This window comes from Microtus ochrogaster (assembly GCF_000317375.1).
Source record: "Microtus ochrogaster isolate Prairie Vole_2 chromosome 6 unlocalized genomic scaffold, MicOch1.0 chr6_random_2, whole genome shotgun sequence".
Lineage (NCBI taxonomy): Eukaryota > Metazoa > Chordata > Mammalia > Rodentia > Cricetidae > Microtus > Microtus ochrogaster.
The window spans coordinates 528232-545962 of record NW_004949095.1 but is presented as its reverse complement, the minus strand read 5'-3'; the positions used below and the strand labels follow the sequence as shown (position 1 = coordinate 545962).

General features: G+C 44.1%; 1 protein-coding gene across 1 annotated transcript in view; it reads right to left on the bottom strand.

The window, feature by feature from the left end:
* Positions 1–17731, bottom strand: part of Fam129a (family with sequence similarity 129 member A) — a 161260-nt gene that overhangs the window by 9394 nt on the left and 134135 nt on the right. Inside the window, exons 10-12 of the mRNA XM_005363854.3 lie at positions 14257–14418; positions 12663–12773; positions 10442–10549 (exon numbers count right to left, since the gene is read on the bottom strand). Of these exons, the coding sequence (XP_005363911.1) occupies positions 10442–10549; positions 12663–12773; positions 14257–14418 (381 nt within the window). The remainder of the gene's footprint in view (positions 1–10441; positions 10550–12662; positions 12774–14256; positions 14419–17731) is intronic.

The following is a 17731-nucleotide window of genomic DNA, read 5'->3' as shown; positions in this document are numbered from 1 at the left end:
TCTGTGAGTTCGAGACCAGCCTGGTCTACAGAGCTAGTTCCAGGACAGGCTCCAAAGCCACAGAGAAACCTTGTCTCAAAAAACCAAAAAAAAAAAAAGAACTTAGACTTTTCTCAACAATGAGATACATCTGTTCCTGAGAGCACCAATTTACTTCAGAGATGATGGACATTGAAGAAATTCCTTATGGAGTTTGCTGTCATTGTGGCAAGATTAGCCACTTGGGCAAGAAACTGCTATTTCTTAGACTGCATGATAGTATGTTGTGTAAACTGGACATGAAGGACCCACAGGAAAAGGACCAGTGAACTTTGCCAGACTAAAAAAGGTGGGATGGTACTTTAGGATTCCTGCTTCACAGAAGAAATTGCCAGACATTCTACAGGACACAGAAGAAAGCAACTGATGAATTTTGCCAATACAAGGCAGAACAGATCATCAAATCTCCTGCTTCATTGAAAAGTCTGCTGGATATTATGGGCCTGTGGGCTGAAGATGGATGTTCCAATGTTACAGAAGAAGTTTGAGTGACTGTTCAGGCAGCAAGATATCTCTGTCAATTCTAGAACTTTGGAAGTTGCTAACAGTGCACTTCCTGTTTAATTAGATAATATTATATCCTTCTGGAGTCTTTGAAGAGTTGACAACAGATAGTTATAGTTTTTCTTAGTTATAACAAAAGATAAATTAGATATGATGTTAAAACTAAAACCTTCCTTTATATTTAGACAAAAAAGGGGAGGTGAAGTAGGATTCCCCTCTATATACTGTGAATATGTTTTAATGGTTAATAAAGAAGCTATTTCAGCCTATGGCAGGGCAGAATTAAGCCAGGTAGGAAATCCAAACAGAAATATATATAGAGAGAGTAGGTAGAGTCAGGAAGAAACCATGTAGCTGCTTTAGGAGGCAGATGCCATGTAGCTGTCCAAGAAGCAAGAGGTAACAAACCACAAGCTTTGTGGTAAAATATAGAATAATAGAAATGAGTTAATTTAAGATATAAGAGCTAACTTATACACCTGAGTCATTGGCAAAACAGAGTTGTAATTAATATAGTTGTTATATGATTATTTGGGTCTGGGAAGCTGGGAAATTAAAGTGCAATCTCCGTCTATAGGAAATGTGGTAGATACACAATAAATGGAAGTATGTCATATGCAGGAAAATGGATCAAATGGAGATAAGTGAAATTTCCAGACCCATAAAGACAAGTATCACCTATTTTCTCTCACATACAGAATCCAAATTTAGGAAAAATCCTAAAAAGAGACATAAAAGCAGAAGGAAGACTATTTGGAAAGAAGATTGGCAGGAGAGAAGAGTGGGGACAAGGAAGGATGATGGTGTGAGAATAGCTAAAATGCATTATGATCACAGATGAAAAGAAAAAGAAAACCATTATTTTTATAATTAGTGTCTAATACTGATAACAGAAAAATACAAGTTGCCTATTTTCAAGAGACAAGGAAATGTTGACTCCCACTTCACTTAACACCTCCTTGTAGAAGAGCAGGGGGACAGCAACTGGTCCTGACAGTTAAAGATGCTGAGATAACAATGCAGCTGATGTCTTCTCTTTGCCTGTGGCCTATGTGCTAAGCACCTTGCACTGTTAACTGTGGTAATGGGACACTCAGTCACTGATCATCCCCATCCTTTTCTGTGCACAGGGAATACATCCTTTGTACTTTAAATGGGAAAAGAGCAGAGTTGTGTGTGTGTATGTGTGTGTTTTCAGTTGTCTCAAGGCATTGTTTACATTAGTTTAGACCTTCTAGGAAAACCTAAAATTAGAACTACCACAGAATTACGTAGGTATCACATCCTCTTTTTCTTTATAATAACCAAAGTTTCCATCTTCATTTTTTTATCTGATGCAAACAGTACTTTACCAAAGTAAAAGTTACATGCAGTAAAATGTAGAATTTAAAAGTGTAGCTAGATGACTTTAACTATAAATATATTCATGTGACCATAACCCAGGTCCTCTTCCAGCCCACACCCCTCCAAGAGATAAAGCACAGTCTGACATCTGTTGAGTTTTGGTTTGAGTTTTGCATGTAAACAAAACCATGTATTGGCTTGTGTTTGCTTTTAAAATTTTTTCTACTTTGCTACATGGGTCAGCACCTCATTCCTCTTTATTGATAAACATCATTCACTACATAGATAAGTTGGAATTGTTCATCCATACTCATTTGACATTGATTGTTGTGATTTGGATAAGAATGGCTCCCATATGGTATAGGAAGTCCTTCTATCTATGTATTGCTTTTATTGGTCAATGAATAAATCTGTTTCAACAGAATAGGGCAAGCCGGAGTTCCAAGCAAATGGAGGAGGAGAGAGTAGTTGTAGGCGGAGTCAGCGAGAAGCCATGTAGTTGCTGCAGGGGACAAATGACTGTGTTGGAGCCTGCTGGTAGGCTATGACCTCGTGGTGGTACACAGATTAATGGAGATGGGTTTAAGATATAAGAGTAAGCCAAAAATACACTTAAGCTATTGGCCAGACAGTATTGCAAATAATATAGTTTCTGTGTGATTATTTCATGGTCTGGGCAGCTGGGAACAAACAAGTGGCTTCCACCTATACCCATAGGGTCATATATTTGAATGCTTAATCACCAAGGATTGGCACCATTTGATAAGAAATAGGAAGTATGGCCTTCTTAGAGGAAGTGTGACACTTGGGGTTAGGCTTTGAAGTTTTAAAAGTCTACAGCAGGCCCAGTCTCTTTCTGTCTGTGTCTGTCTCTTTGTCTCTGTCTGTCTGTCTCTCTATCTCTCTGCCTATGGAGAAGGAGGTAGCTCTCAAATACTTCCTCAGCACCATGCTGGCCTACATGTTGCCATGTTCCCTGCCATGGTGACAACAGACTAAACCTCTGAAACTGTAAGCAATCTCCCAATTACATGTTTTCTTTTATAAATTGCTTTGGTCATGGTGTCTCGTCACAGCAATAGGACGATGATTAAGATACTGACGACTTTTTAATTAATGAACATTTGTGTGTACATTTTATTCTGTATGGGCAACTTAAGAACCACTTTATCTTAGGTAGACACCTAGAAATAAGATGTAGATATATGTTCAACATCATTAGCACAGAAGCCCCTTTCTAGTTGAGAACCCAAGGATTCTGTCTTCCTCTTCAACTGGCACTGATGGTCTCCAATTCCAAGACAGCTCATATATAATACAAAATCCCTTGACTTTCCCAGCCTCCCAAAGGCTTCCAAATGCCTTGTTACCAGCATGAAGACCAAGCAGGGGTAAATAAATAAATGCCAGAGATGAATTCAGTGATCCAGGCACTTGATAGTGCTGAAGAGAGGGGCTCCCTTAGGGAACCAAGGAGCAGAGGGAGTTGATGCCTTTTAGTCTGATAGCAGCTTTCACCGCTGAGACACAGGGGTGGCCGTGGGCCTGGATTTTAGGGTTCCACCAATGCAAGGCAATAGGGCTCATTTATGCCCACCTTAGAAGAAGGGTGGAAGACCGAGGAGACACAGGCATCAGTGATCTCTAGAGCTGTAACAGACGGAAGGGGCACTGCCCAGGGAACACTGCTCATGGGAGCCTGGGTAAGCAGGACGCCCCTCTGAACCTGTCTTTACTTCTATCACATGAGGAGTGCAAGTTCAGGCCTCAGCACCCCTTATCCCTCGCTCCCCTGTCACTCATCCACTGGCGCCAAGTGAACGACCAAGCTCAGCTAGGGATGCTGCTACCTTCCCTAGAAGCTGCTTCCCTGTGCAGCCACCGTAGTGTTCTCACATGGAATCTGCCTCTATACTGTGAACTCCAGGGCAGCAGGGACAGTAACCTGGATCATATACTGTACATGCCACAGTACCTGGATCATGTTTCACACATTTTGGGGGCATGTTTGATGAATAAATAGAAAACATATTTTCATCTAGTTAAATAATTCTGTGGGAAGGGAACAGAGGCGTATTTTATGTTTCTGGGATGTGTCTAATTTTACAATGCACATCTTCCATGATGAGACAATTGAACTGGATCAGATGCTTAATTTTTCTGGATCAACTAAAATGGAATATTGACATGGAAATTTGGAGGGTGGTTAAGAAGAGGAAAATGCCACCATAGGCAATCCTAATGCCCAGCTAGGGTAGAGTGGAATGTCGCAGATCTAGGAAACTGCTTCTGGAAGAACTAAGGAAAGCTCACTTAGGAAAATAAGGGCTTCTACGAGGCAGACAATCCTCTCCTATATCTGCCTATAAACCTGGGGTTCCCAAAAGTTCTGACACCAATAGAATGCCCTATATCACTGAAAACGTAGGGCTCTTTTGAAAGCAATCTCTCTCAACTAAAAATGGCAAGATCTGTGGCTGGGGGGGAATGGCTCATTGGATAAAGCGTCATTTTTTTGCCTATATTTAGGTCCCTATCACCCAATAAAAGCAGGGAGAGGAGGCGGGGCATTGGACTGCCTGTAAACTGCTGAGGAAGCAGAGACAGGGTTCCTAGGCCAGGTTGGCTACATGGACTTGCTGATTGGCAAGCTCCAGGTTCAGTGAGATGGAGGAAGATATTCTGTGTCACTCACTCTTTGGCCTATACACACACAAACATACCTGAAAATATGCGTGCACCCACATTGCAAAAATGCAAGTATATCTCACACACACACACACACACACACACACACACACACACACACCTCGCATACAGATGCAAAAACCAAACACACCTGCAAGAGGGGCATAAATCGGGCACATTTCAGTCCTCTCATGTTAAGAAACAGAGGGCCAGAAAGAAGGGGAGCCTCCTCCCACCCCCTCTCATGAAGAAGGTAGTGGTAAGATACGCCTCCACACTTCCCTTGGGAGGGAAAATACATATTAAGCAGCATCTCTGTGTGAAGACACATTCTGAGGTAGATTAGTAATCCCTCAGGCTAATATCATCCATCACATATGGCCAGGACCCCCACACAGACCAATTCCTTTCTCCTTTGGTTCTCTCAGATCCTTTCCACCAAAGAAATACTCCAGGAATAAATACAAGACTGACTATGCCAATGGTTATCTGAAGAAGAAGAAAAAAAAACCCAGCATTTATAGAATAGGAAAACAATCAGAGAAAATTCCACAGTATAATAACCCACACAAAGGATTTTAATGTTCAGTGCTTGGAGAGTCTCCAAGCTGTCAAAAAGCCATTTAAAAATTCTTGGATGCTCTTTTTTTATTGACTCCAAGGGAGAATGGGCCTTGAAAATGGCCAGGCTCCTCAGTAATTTTTTGGAACATGGGAGCAGTCATAGTAATAGTTGTAGGAGGGCCAGCTGTGTCATAGGTAAGTACTAACCGGATTCAGCTGGTGATAACTGGCTTCACGACCTTGGGCCTGCTATTCAACCACTTAGCTTCCCTCTTTAGCACTGTGAGGATGTGAATAGTCTCTTGCCTCCTCCAAGGTCATTTTGATGATTGAGAAGAAATGTTTAACACTGTCATTCACTGCCTGGTGTATGATATAAACCTAACCAGATGGCAAATGTATCATCCTAATTTCTCATTCTTGGGACACACAATACAAGCCAGGTGTGGAGGTGTAATTTTAGCATGGCAGGGTGCTAAGCCTGATGGATTGCCTGGGCTATGTAGTCAAATACTGTCAAAACAAAGGAGAGCTGAGATTAAAAGAAAAAAAGAAAAAGAAGATACGTATTGTAATGGTCTACCCTGTCCCTTTAAGAGGCAAGCCCCACCCACTCCCTGCCCCATCCTTCTGCTTCCAGCCTGAGTCCCTTTCTTTTCTTTCCATCTCTATTCCAAAGAGGCAGCTTCTGCCTCTCTCCACTTCTCCCCTTCCCCACTGTTTCTCTTTCTTTCTCTGTCTCTGACTCTCTCTCTCTGCTCTTCTCCCTTCTCCCTTTCTCCCTTTCCCTTACCTCTCCATAACCCACTAAATAAATGCCCACTTTCTCTGCATGGCATGCCTAATAGGTCTCTGTCTCTCATCCACTACGCAGCTCCCTGCTTGGAATCAGCTGCCTTTGTGGCCCACCATGATCTTGGGGCCCACTGGCCTTTGTGTTCTGCGGCTGTACCTCTCAGGGAACAACAGCGCTTTATTTTTACCATAACACTGGTGCTTGTGACTTGGCCAGCTTTCTCCACATTCCCTGCTGCCCACAGGCAGGCTGGCTGAGGAAACGGGGAACAGGGTTTCTTTACAACTGCTCTGCCTAAACACCGACCGACCACTACACACACGAGCAGCTTCAGTGGTGGGTTTTCTCCTTCCAGTCAGTCAACCACAGCCTTCACAGCTACAGTTGAGTCCTTCACTGGCATTCATCTCTGGTTGCTTCCCATAGCTAAAAAACATCATCAGACAACCCAGGGTAGTCCATCCGTGCTAGCACTGTACATGCTGTATGGTGCATCCAATTTGGGGCCCAGGGTCCCTCGGATTTTTCTTTCTCTTTTCTCATAAGTGGTCCCTGCTGTGAGAGACCTCTTGGAGTGGCCTCTAGCCTTTCTGGCATCCGAGTCAGGCTTTAACACCCTACCTATAGAGAGAGGACGCTCTTCTACAGGCCCTGCGGGGTTCGTTTGCTGTTTTCACAGGTTTTCATGTTTTCAGCTATGGTATAAACCCTCAAACTATCAGCCACTGGCCTGCAAATGCTCTGCCAGTGTCCCACAGGCTCCACGTTTCCTCAAACTCTCCCTGCTGCCGCTACCACTGGTCCCGCAGATTAGTTGGATCCTCAAGGCAGCTGTTTTCAATTCCAGCCTTTGCTGCCTGCCGTGGCTTGCTGCATGGCAGCTTGGCAACAGGGCAGATCACGCCTCTAGGACTCTCTTGTTATTATGTTTAAAATTCCTGTGGCTCAAAAAAAAAAGTGGCCTTTTCATACAACATGTGACCACCGCCATTTTGACTGAGGTCAGGTGACCTCACTGCCATCTTGACTGACAGCCAGGTCAGGTGACCAAGTCCCACCACCTTTACTGAGGTATACCCTGCCTGGTCCCCTGGTTTTGTGCAGTGACATGCCTTTGGTAGGACCTACCAAGAGCATCCACTTAGTCTAATTCCTATTCACTGTGTGCATGCACACATGCACATATAACTTAAATATACCTATGTTTACTGTTAAGTGTTATAACTGTCTGCCCATTATATCTCATTCCAGACTAACAAAGCAATAAGTCTCATGTTTTAAACTGGTATGTACTTTTAAGTTTCTTACAAAAATACTTTATATTTAATCCAATCCTGTTTTAAAATATATTAAGCTGTTCTCTACTATTGTCAGTTCTGCTGTTAACCTTCTACTACAAGCAGTTTTTCTTCTTTCTGTCCTTTTACAACTATAAATTTTACCTGCTAAGTTGAGAGCCAGTACAGTTGAGCTTGTACTCAGTTCTCCAGGCAGATTCTACAGTGTAGTTATCTATACCTGGTAAACAGCCCTCAACTGCTCAGAGATCTGGGGAATATGGCATTTAAATATTTAATTATTAAAAAAACTTTTCATAACAAAAAGAGACTGGTTGGCTCTTAGCTGCAGCACTCTACTTCCTCCAAAGAAGACAGAAGACAAATGGGCACAGAACAACATCCATCTGCAATTTGCTTCAACTGCTAAGCACTGACCTCTGGGCAAAACTACCTTTCATCTAAACTAAAGATCTCTAGACAGCCTAGCTGCTCAGGTCAAGGTAGGCTTGTCTTCCTACAGGTTTCTTAGCCCACAGGATCTTCTGGAGCCCAGCAGGCCCTGCACTAAACAGCAAAAGAAAAATATGACCCTCATCAACCATGGAGGACCCTGAGGAGTCGCTCTAGGCATCAACTAAATAAGTTCCCTGTCGTTTTTCAATCAATAACTCATGTAAAATTTTGTCCTTCTTAAAGATCTCTGATGCAGTTTGACAGCTGAGAGGTTTTGTCAGTTTAAAAGGACAACCTCACCAAACAAATTTCAGTAAAATACAGGTTATTAAGATGTGTACCTGCAAGTTATAAAGGTGTGAGGACAAGGACAAGTTACCAAATTTCTCTCTCATGCTGCCTTTTATAATCTAAAAATACTTTTTATTTTGCAAAAAAGTATTTGTCACAGTCATTCTGATATAAGTATGCTGCTGTTTAAAACTTATGTTTTCATAAACCCAAAAAATTCTTGTGAGTTCCAGGGAGCCAAATTAAAGGATCACTTCCCTGGTCCTAATAAGTTTTTTTTCCTAAACTTAACTTTGTTCTGCCAATACCTTAAACAGGTATAATAGACACTAGACAGTTCCATACCACAAACACTGGACAGGAGCAAAGAGACCAGCAATCCCAGGATGTGACCAGCACCCAGCTTTCTCAAGTTCCCCCCAAGATGATGTCCACAAATAAGCAGGAAGCAGTCTTGAGATTCTGCAGTCCCAGTTTCTTTAACTTGTTGTGCCTAACCTCCAGGTTTTTTATTATAAAAAAAAGATGGAAATGTAATGGCCTGCTCTATCCCTTTAAGAGACAAGCCCTGTCCACTCCCTCCCCCATCCACTGAGGCAAGCAGATCTTCCTTCTGCTTCCAGCCTGAGTTTCTCCCTTTTTTTCCTCTGTCTCTCGTAGAGGCATCTTCTGCCTCTCTCCCTTCTCCCCACTTCTCCTCCCTTTCTCTCTGTCTCTCTTTCTCTCCGCCTCTCTCTCTGCTCTTCTCCCTTTACCCCTTCCCTCTTTTCCCTTTCCCCTCCATAACCCACTAAATAAATACCCACTTTCTCTGCATGCCGTGCCTAATAGGTCTCTGTCTCTCACCCACCATGTGGCTCCCTGCCTGGGACTGGCTGCCTAAGTGGCCCACCGTGGTCTCATGGCCCGCTGCCCACTGCTGCCACTTGGGGACATGCGGTATTTTATTTTTACCATAATACATATTATCATATGAATTTCATAAATGATGGAAGTTGATCAAAACAAGTACAGGGGCTTTCCCGGAAGCCCAGAACTTACAGACAAGCCTCGAAGAAGCTCCAGACACTTCTTGTCTGTTGCTCTATCACACCTCATAGTCATGGCTGTCCTGCAGCTCCATGCTCACAACAGTTCATGTCAGAGATTTCAATAAACTAAAGTTACGGAAGGTAGGAGAACAAATAGTCCTCTGTGCTCACACTGAAGATCTTTTCTGGGTGTAGTGGCCAACTTTTGGTGCACATACTGAATAAGATTGACAATAAAATGGCAGAACATCTCATCTCCTTTGGCAATCCACCACAGCCCTTGCTTGGCTCAAGGCCTTTGAGAATTCCTGTAATTTGTGAGTCAGAAATCCTGGGCTATATATGTGTGTGTGCATGGAGGCTGGAAAATGTGAGCCTGTTTCCACACTGACCAAAGGTCAGAGAGCTGGAACTTACCTCTATTCCTTCAAGGTTATTGTGTTTCTACCTCAAACAAAAGTCCCACCTAGATTCAGAACAGAGAGGTCTGCTCTGTTAAGGCTACTGTCAACAGGCGTGGCTAATAGCCCAGACCTTGTATTTCAGGAATAGAGAAAAAGATATGTTTCTATCTCAAAAGAAAGAAAGTCTACAGATCCCTTAAGCAGATAACTTTGGATTCCACCTAGGGAGTGGTTTACCTACAGAATGTTTCGGTCTAGGGTGTGAGCATGACTTGTTTTGTTCTAGCAACTGAATGGTTAACTAAGGATGTAGCCTGTGCAGGGCAGTGGTGGTGTACACCTTTGATCCCAGCACTCAGGAGGCAGAGGCAGGCGGATCTCTGTGAGTTCAAGCCTGGTCTACAAGAGCTAGTTCCAGGACAGGCTCCAAAGCCACAGAGAAACCCTGTCTTGTAAAACAAAACAAAACAAAACAAAAAAGGATGTAGCCTGCGACCTTCAACTGGTTTGTTTATCTCCTTGTATCATGTTAATGCAGCTTTTGTCTTATTCTTTCCTTTTATGATCAGGGGTATTTTAAGCAATTGAAAATTAAGCTGGGGTAGATTCCAGTACTCACTGGAACTCCCTCAAACTATTCTATATGTCTCTCCCTTTCATTATGTTCGTGTCTTCATATTCTTTATTGTATTTCTAAATCCCCATGCCTCTACCCTGGCAAGAGGTATTTTTGCTGAGGCTGGTCCATGACGTGTGTGTGTGTGTGTGTGTGTGTGTGTGTGTGTGCGTGCGTGCGCGCGTGCGTGTGCGCGCGAGCGCATATGTGTTGAAACATAGGCTTTGTCTATATATTTGTGCACCATCTCTGGCTGCAGTTGCACTACCCAGCAGCGCTGAGAAAAAAACGCCCACAAAACCTAAAACATCTACCTGACCACCAACAAAGAATTCACCACCCCTCTGGTGTAGTCTAGTATTTGCCAGTGCAGGGGCCCAAAATAAATATTCAAACTTCAGCATCAAACGGAACAGTGCCCATCTCCTTACTGGTTTGCATGTGGACGCCAGTGCTTTCTGCAGGGTGGGCAGTGTGATTTGAATCAATGCTTCCTGGAAGATCTTCTTCCGGATGGTGCTGCTGTCGTAATCATATTGCTGCGAACACAGAGATACACGCTAAGGAGCAGTTTTAATCTGTAACTTTCACTGAAACAAGAAAACAAAAAGCCCACCCAGTCATCTCCCTTCCTCAGCCCCCAATAATTTCTGAGGATTCTCATAAGTCTAGGGCCTCAGAAATCTCCTTCTGGAACTCTTGCATAAACTGCGTCTAGGCTGTGGAGTCATAATCCATGTCACCCACCCCTTCTACAAATATGGAAACTGAGGCAAGATCAAACCAAAGAAGTGATATGTTGTTTAAAGATGTGACTCAAACTGGAGAGTGAGTTTGTGCTTCATTACCCCTGAGCTGGGTAGACACAGGGGAGTCATGGGTATCAGTTATACTCTGTCCCGAAAGCAGGGTGGGTGGCTTTTAATAATGTCCACGAGGGGACTTAAAGTTCCATCAACACAGCGAGCACACTGAACACCCCAAACTGGAGAGTGCGCAGCAGCGCTGAGTGGTTCCAACAGAAACAGACCGGTGAGGACTAAAACATCCACCTGAAACTCACCAAAGAGTTCGCCCGCCGATCTCTGGTTTAGTCCAGGGCTCAAGAGTACAGAAGTATAAAAGAGCACATTCAATCTTAAGAGTCAGCAAGAAACCAGTTAGTGGTGACACATGCCTTTTATCCCAGCATTGGGAAGGCAGAGGCAGGGGGATCTCTGTGAGTTCGAGGCCAGCCTGGAACTCACAGGACAGGCCCCAAAGCTACTGAGAAACCCTGTCTCGAAAAGCCCAAAGGGGGGGAGGGGAAGAAAAAAAAAGTCAACAAGAGCAGGCTCTTGGGAGCAGCCCATTTCCAGCCTGGTTTGCGTGTGGACGCCAGTACCTTGTGCACAGGCGCTCAGGAGAATTGCTGTGGGCATGTAAACACAATGGTTCAGCCAAAAGAAGAATGGCTGGAGAAGCACGCGCTCACGTTGGAAGTCATACGCTATCAAGTAAAGAGACCATAGGGGAAGGTAGGAGAAGCAGAAACACAGGGCCAAGAGGCTGATTCAAACATCAGTAGGCTCGTTCTTGCCGGAGGTAGAATCTGTTCTGTACTCATGGGACTACCCCTGGCAGGAACCTCTTTTTTTTTTTTTTCTTTTAAAGTAGCAAATAGTTTATTGGTAAGTTCATTGTTTTAACTAACAGCAAGTTCATTTGAATAGGAATGTGGGGGTTTGAAAGAAAATGCCCCCACAAAGGGAGTGGCACTATTTGGAGGTATGGCCTTGTTGAAGTGGGTGTGGTCTTGTTGGAGGAAGTGTGTCACTGTGGAGGCAGGCTTTGAGGTCTTGTTTAAGCTCATGATATTGGCTGGTGTCTCAGACGACTTCCTGTTGCTTGTGACTCAGGATGTAAGAGCGCTCTGCTCCTTCTCCAGCACCACATCTGCCTGCACACCAAATTCTGTCCCCAGCACCTACACTGGATGAGTGACAACTGCCTGTACTCCAGCTCCGGGGATCGGAATCCTCTTCTGGCCTCTATGGGAACCCACATACAGGAGGCATGCATTCACACAGACATGTCAAACATGCATAAATAATTAAAAACTAAAAAATATAAATCTTTGGAGTGACAACTTAAGAACAACAAATCTTAGGAACATGATTTTTAAAGGGCTTTAAATAAATACCAAATACATCCAAGCTCCTATTGTCACGACAGTCTTATCATGGACTTAAATCCATCTCATGTGGCAGGTGTACTTTCCCTTGGGCTGGTTCCTTTGGCTATAAGTTTTGGGTTTTATTTTAAATGTTACTAATCTCGTACTTGGAATGCTAGGCTGCAGCTGACCTAGTGTTATATTCTATGCAATATCTGTCACGGTGTTTGCAGTACCCAGCCTACACATTTGTCAGTTGTGAAAGTAACCCCACAAGACTTCTAAGGCGTTAGTGCGGACGACATGTGGTTCCTGAAGACGCCACTAGATGGCAGGAGAGGCACGAGAGTCTAGGGAAACCTCGGGGAACAATGGTCATCTGTGCTTTGGAAAAGGGGATGGGGTGAAGGGGCGGTCAGGACATTTCCCACTAAGGAAAAGGAACAGGGGTCACAGTCTTGTCAGATGCTCCCCACAAATGAAGACAAAGTTCTTACCTTTAAGACACGGAGCTTAACCTTCTCGATGGTAGCCGCTGTTTTGGAAGCCTCTCCTTGGAGGTGTGGGGAGAGCAGTTGTTCAAACGTGAACACTGCGTTCTCCATGAGCTGTCCATCAATCAGGCCAACACAGAAAGAGATCACAGTCAGAGGCTGGGGACATGGGCCTGGCCTGCCTGCCTAGGCTCTGGCAGGAGGAGATGAACAGAGTTCCCCCATGCACAACTGTGGGGTGACACACGGCTCATCATACTCCCTGGATTGTGAAACAAAAAACCTAGTGGCCACTATGAGATGGGCAGAGGGTGGAAAACACCCTTCTTTATACATATATGCATGTCTGTCTGGCTTAAAATGGCATCCTTTTGTCTCCTCATTCTTAACGGGAAAGAAGCCCCAGTACAAAGGGACTTGGAGCCACGGTCTCATTGTAGCCATTCTCCTCCTCCATGCTCTGGTGCCTCAGACACAGATCACATGACAAGGTGGGAGAAGGCCCCTCATCTAGAAGGACATAAGTCAGTCTGTAGCACATATTCCCTCTATTGACACCCTATCATCCCATACGGCCCTCTTCTTCTGCGAGGCTAGTGTTCCGGTTGGAATACGGAATGGTCCTCGTAGGCTCATTCCTGTTTATGAATACTTGGTCCTCGGTGGGAAGGCACTGTGTGGGGAGGCTATTGAATCTTCAGGATTTGGGACCTTGCTGGAGTCGGGGCCTTGCTGGGGGAGGCGGGGCCTTGCTGGAGGAGGCGGGGGCTTGAAGAATATAGCATTGCCCCTCCTCCAGCGCAAACCCTTTCTGCTTCCTGGGTACCAGTCATGGACTCCCACATCCCTTATATTTTTTAAGGCAGGGTTTCATCCAGCCTAGGCTGGCCTTGAACTTGCAATGTAGACAAAGAAGACTTTAAACCCCTGATTTGATCCTCCTGCCTCGACCTCCCCAATTCTGGAATTCAGGTGTAACTCTAGGTATCTGGCAGCCTCTTTCAGCTTCCAAGGGCATCTGCGTGTTCATGGTACACATGAGCAGACATGCACAAAAATACATGTAATAAAATACATCTTAAAAATAAAACTCAAATATGAAGCTGTAGCAGCTTTCCTTGTAATGAGGCAGGGAATTCAGCCAGTGTTTCTAGACCCTGGCTGCATGTTCGAAACAGTGGGAGATAAGTGGAGGACATTCTCTATGATTCTCAAGTTCATTATAAAACATATATATTAACACACACACACACACACATATACATACATACATATAGTATTTGAAATCACTAGAGGTGGGGCACCACAACAGTAGTTCCCCCATGTGTTTCTAATATGCAGTCAAAGTCTGAAGCCTTGACTCAGTCCATCAAATAATTACCAGCTAATGCTACTTTATTTCCCAGATTCTCGTTTTCTAAGGAAAGATGAAGCCAGCTGGAAGGACAGCGTGTGTCCTCAGTCAACCTGACTCTGGAAGCAGGCCTCAATTCCCTGAGTGCAGAGCAGCTCCGCCGCATATGCCTTCATACATTGCTCCTCTCCCTCCCTTCCCTCTTCTCATCCTCATCCTCCCTGGACACCCTTCAGCTCCTACCTCTTGCATGTAGTTCTGTGTCCTCTGGACCACCAGATCAACGTGAGGGAATCTGAAGCGGCTCTGCAGATCCAGCAGGCGCTCTGGAAGCAGGGTGACTTTAGTATAACAAGGTTCCATCTTCACAGAATCCAGAGGAAGCTTCATCAACAGGTCCAGGCACTGCATTTAGGGGAAGGAGAAAAGCAAACGCCCTTAGGTGCAGGACTCTTTCCTTGATATTACACAGTACTAAGACCTACATTTGAAACGGTCAAGCATATGTTAGAGTGTTAGTTACAATTTGCACCACTCTACGACATCTTCAACTGTTTTCTTTTTTTCTGTGGTTCCCTAGGGCAGCTCTACCGCTAGGAAAGAAACAGAAGTATCCAACAAGTATCAGGAAGTCTCAGAGGCATACCCAAGCAGGGGCTCCAGTCTCTTTAAGTCCTCAGTAGCCTCCAAGTCCCCACTTCGTGAACTCAGGAAGCAGTCAGGCAGGCTCTTTGGCAGTGAAAAGTGTTGCTGGGCCCATGAGCCTGCATAAGACTCTTTAAGGGGTGGAAACTTGTTCCATATTCTAAGCTTAGCTTAAAATGCTTTTAAACTTGACCACCAGAAGCTTAAAATAAGCCGGAGAATGGGTGAAGACAGGGAGGAAATTGCTGAAAATGAGAGCTCTCAAGAGAAGCTGTGTAAAAGGCAGGTGAGTGTGACTAACATGGGAGACCCTGTCTGGGAGGAGTTTTCCAACGGCCCACACCGTTGGGATTCACAGGGGGAAAGTATTCACTTTAAGAAGCGAACAATGGAGCAGTCTGCTGAAGTGGAATTAAAGATTAAAGGGGGGAAAGCACAATGTTACACCTCCTTTTGTCCTACAATTGAAAATGCATCAATTTCCTTTTTAAACATTTATTTTACTTTTAATTATGAGTATATGTGTGTGTCTGCACAAATATGTGCATGTGAGTGTAGGTACCCATGAAAGCCAGCAGAGGGCACCAGATCCCCGGGAGCTTGAGTTACTGGTGGTTGTGAGCCACCTGACATGGGTGCTGGGAACTAAATTTGGGTCCTATGAAAGATCAGCACGTGCACTTAACTGCTGAGCCATTAATCCAGCACCAGGAATATTTTACTTAAAATAATTAATTGAATAGGCCAGAGAGGAAAAGTGGGTGTCTATCTTATTACTATCAAATTGTTGAAAGTTTAAATAAGTGATAACACCCCTCACAGACCATAACATGGAGAGAAGGCTTCTTCCACAAATAAATCAGTACAATGCAAAATTTAAATTATGTTTTGAAGTTTGAGGTCAACATCTGTTAACATGAAAATATACCTTCCAACCTAGGAGTCTGCCCCACTGAAACAAAAGCATCAGGATACAAGGAATGTGTGCATAAATACTTACACATGTGCCCCTGATGTGAAAGGATGTGTGTACAAAGTTATTTATTACAGCTTTGCTCATGGTGTCTGCGATAATGGGATGGCTGAATAAACCACCGCATTTCTAAACATGAAATATTATGTTGTCATTACAAAAAGTGATTCAGAACTAGATCAGTTACCTTGGAAACAGTTTCATGAAATCATTTTGAAGAAGAAACCCGATAAGCAGCTTAGTGTATAAAATAACTGTATTTTTATAAAAGCAAACAATGTAAGATACCAGCACTGAAATGTGTGTTTTCCATATCTTCTAAAAGGCGGAAAAAACAAAACAGTACAAGCTGAGTTGGTGCCATCTTTTTTTGGGGGGGGGTGAAGAAGTGAGTGGCACCAGAAAATGAGGGGAATAAAGGCAAGTTAAAACACAAACACACACACACACACACACATACACACACCCCTTACAGGCATGTTCACACATACACACGCGCACACACACACATCTCCCATACGGGCATATGCACACATACACATGCACATATACAGCTGAAATAAGAAGCTCGAGGCATTCATGAAATGATCTTAGTTTTGTACAATCACATGTATGGGCATAAAGAAATGAAGAAAGTACAGCACAGGAGGGTAACTACGGCTTACAACAATCTATCATGTATTTTATAATGAGCTTGAAGAGCTGCCAGCACACAGAAATGAAAAATGTTTAAGGGAATAGAAGTGGTAATTACTTGTTGGATCATTCCACACCATCTGCACGTATAAACTGCTGAAACAGGCATATAGAAGCCGCTTTGGCTAAAAAAGCATCGACTCCTCAGGTAGGTCCACGGGTAACTAAAGCAGGATAAATAAAATGCTGGCATCTCTACTTTCATTCAGGGTCTGCCTGTCCCTTTTACTTTGGCTGAGGCACAGAGATTTGTCCTAAGCCTACAGTCATGCTGTATCCTAGGAGGAGCAGTGTTCCAGGATGTATCCACGTACAGACAAGGCCAGTTACCCTTGCAGGTGAGGTTACACCTGGAGCAGAAGAGAGCCTCCTGTAGGGGTCAGGTGCCTCCCCAGAGGTGCTAGGGTGATAGGGACAGCCTGGAAGCTGGAGAGGGAGAGCTCGGGCAGTGCTCAGGGAGACCAGGACAGCTGATGGGGTCCCACACTCCATTTAAGCCTAAAGCACACGCCAGCACTCTAGAGACAGACTTGGTCTTTGGACTCCTTTGTCTGCTCCTCTCCCAAGGTGCCACATGACCCCTTTCCTCAGCCTGTCACCATTATTCGTCTCTTTGATTGGCATGTTGTGACAGATAGCCTGTTGTGGCTGCTGGAGCCAGGCTTCTGCCTTCAAAGATCTGACTAACACTGCCACACGGTAGCTCATAAATGTGTACAGTTACAATGTACCAACTAAAAGAAAAAACCCTTTTAAGTGATATCAGGAAGGGGGAGAGAGAAACAATTTCCCTAACAAGTCCTATCCTTAATAATATGATGAGTGTAAGGCAAGTGGCTAGTGTCTATGTCAGCAAAGCTCCTCCGGAGTTCCTGCTAGCGCAGAGCATGCCCTCCCCTACTTTCTGACTCAGTAGATTGAGGTGCCACTGCTGCTTGACAGGCATGGCTTTATATCAGGAATCTACAGCTGTGGAAACAAAGCAGCAAGTGTTACTTAAAATAAAGAGATGGGCTTATATATGAACAGATAAAACATGCCAGTACGCACACAGGACTATTTCAGTCAACTGGAGGGCTTGGGAATGGAGGCAGAGGGACTAGGAGCAGTTGTTATCAGTTCTGGCTGCTAATTTTGCCTCTTTACAGACATGGAATTATATATTTGAGTTGGCTGTTTCACTTGTGCAAATATTATAGAAACCATTAATAAAGAAAATTAGGTGAATTTAGCTATGAATGGATGGATGAGTTATGTGGGTAGATGGCAGGAATACCAGATAAGTGGATGGAAAGGAAAAGGAAAGAGGAGAGAGAAAGAGGTTAGAGGAGACTCAAAGGGAGAGGGGGGAGACAGAATCGGAGGAGATGGGGAGAGGGGAAGGTCAAGTGGGGGAGCGGTGAG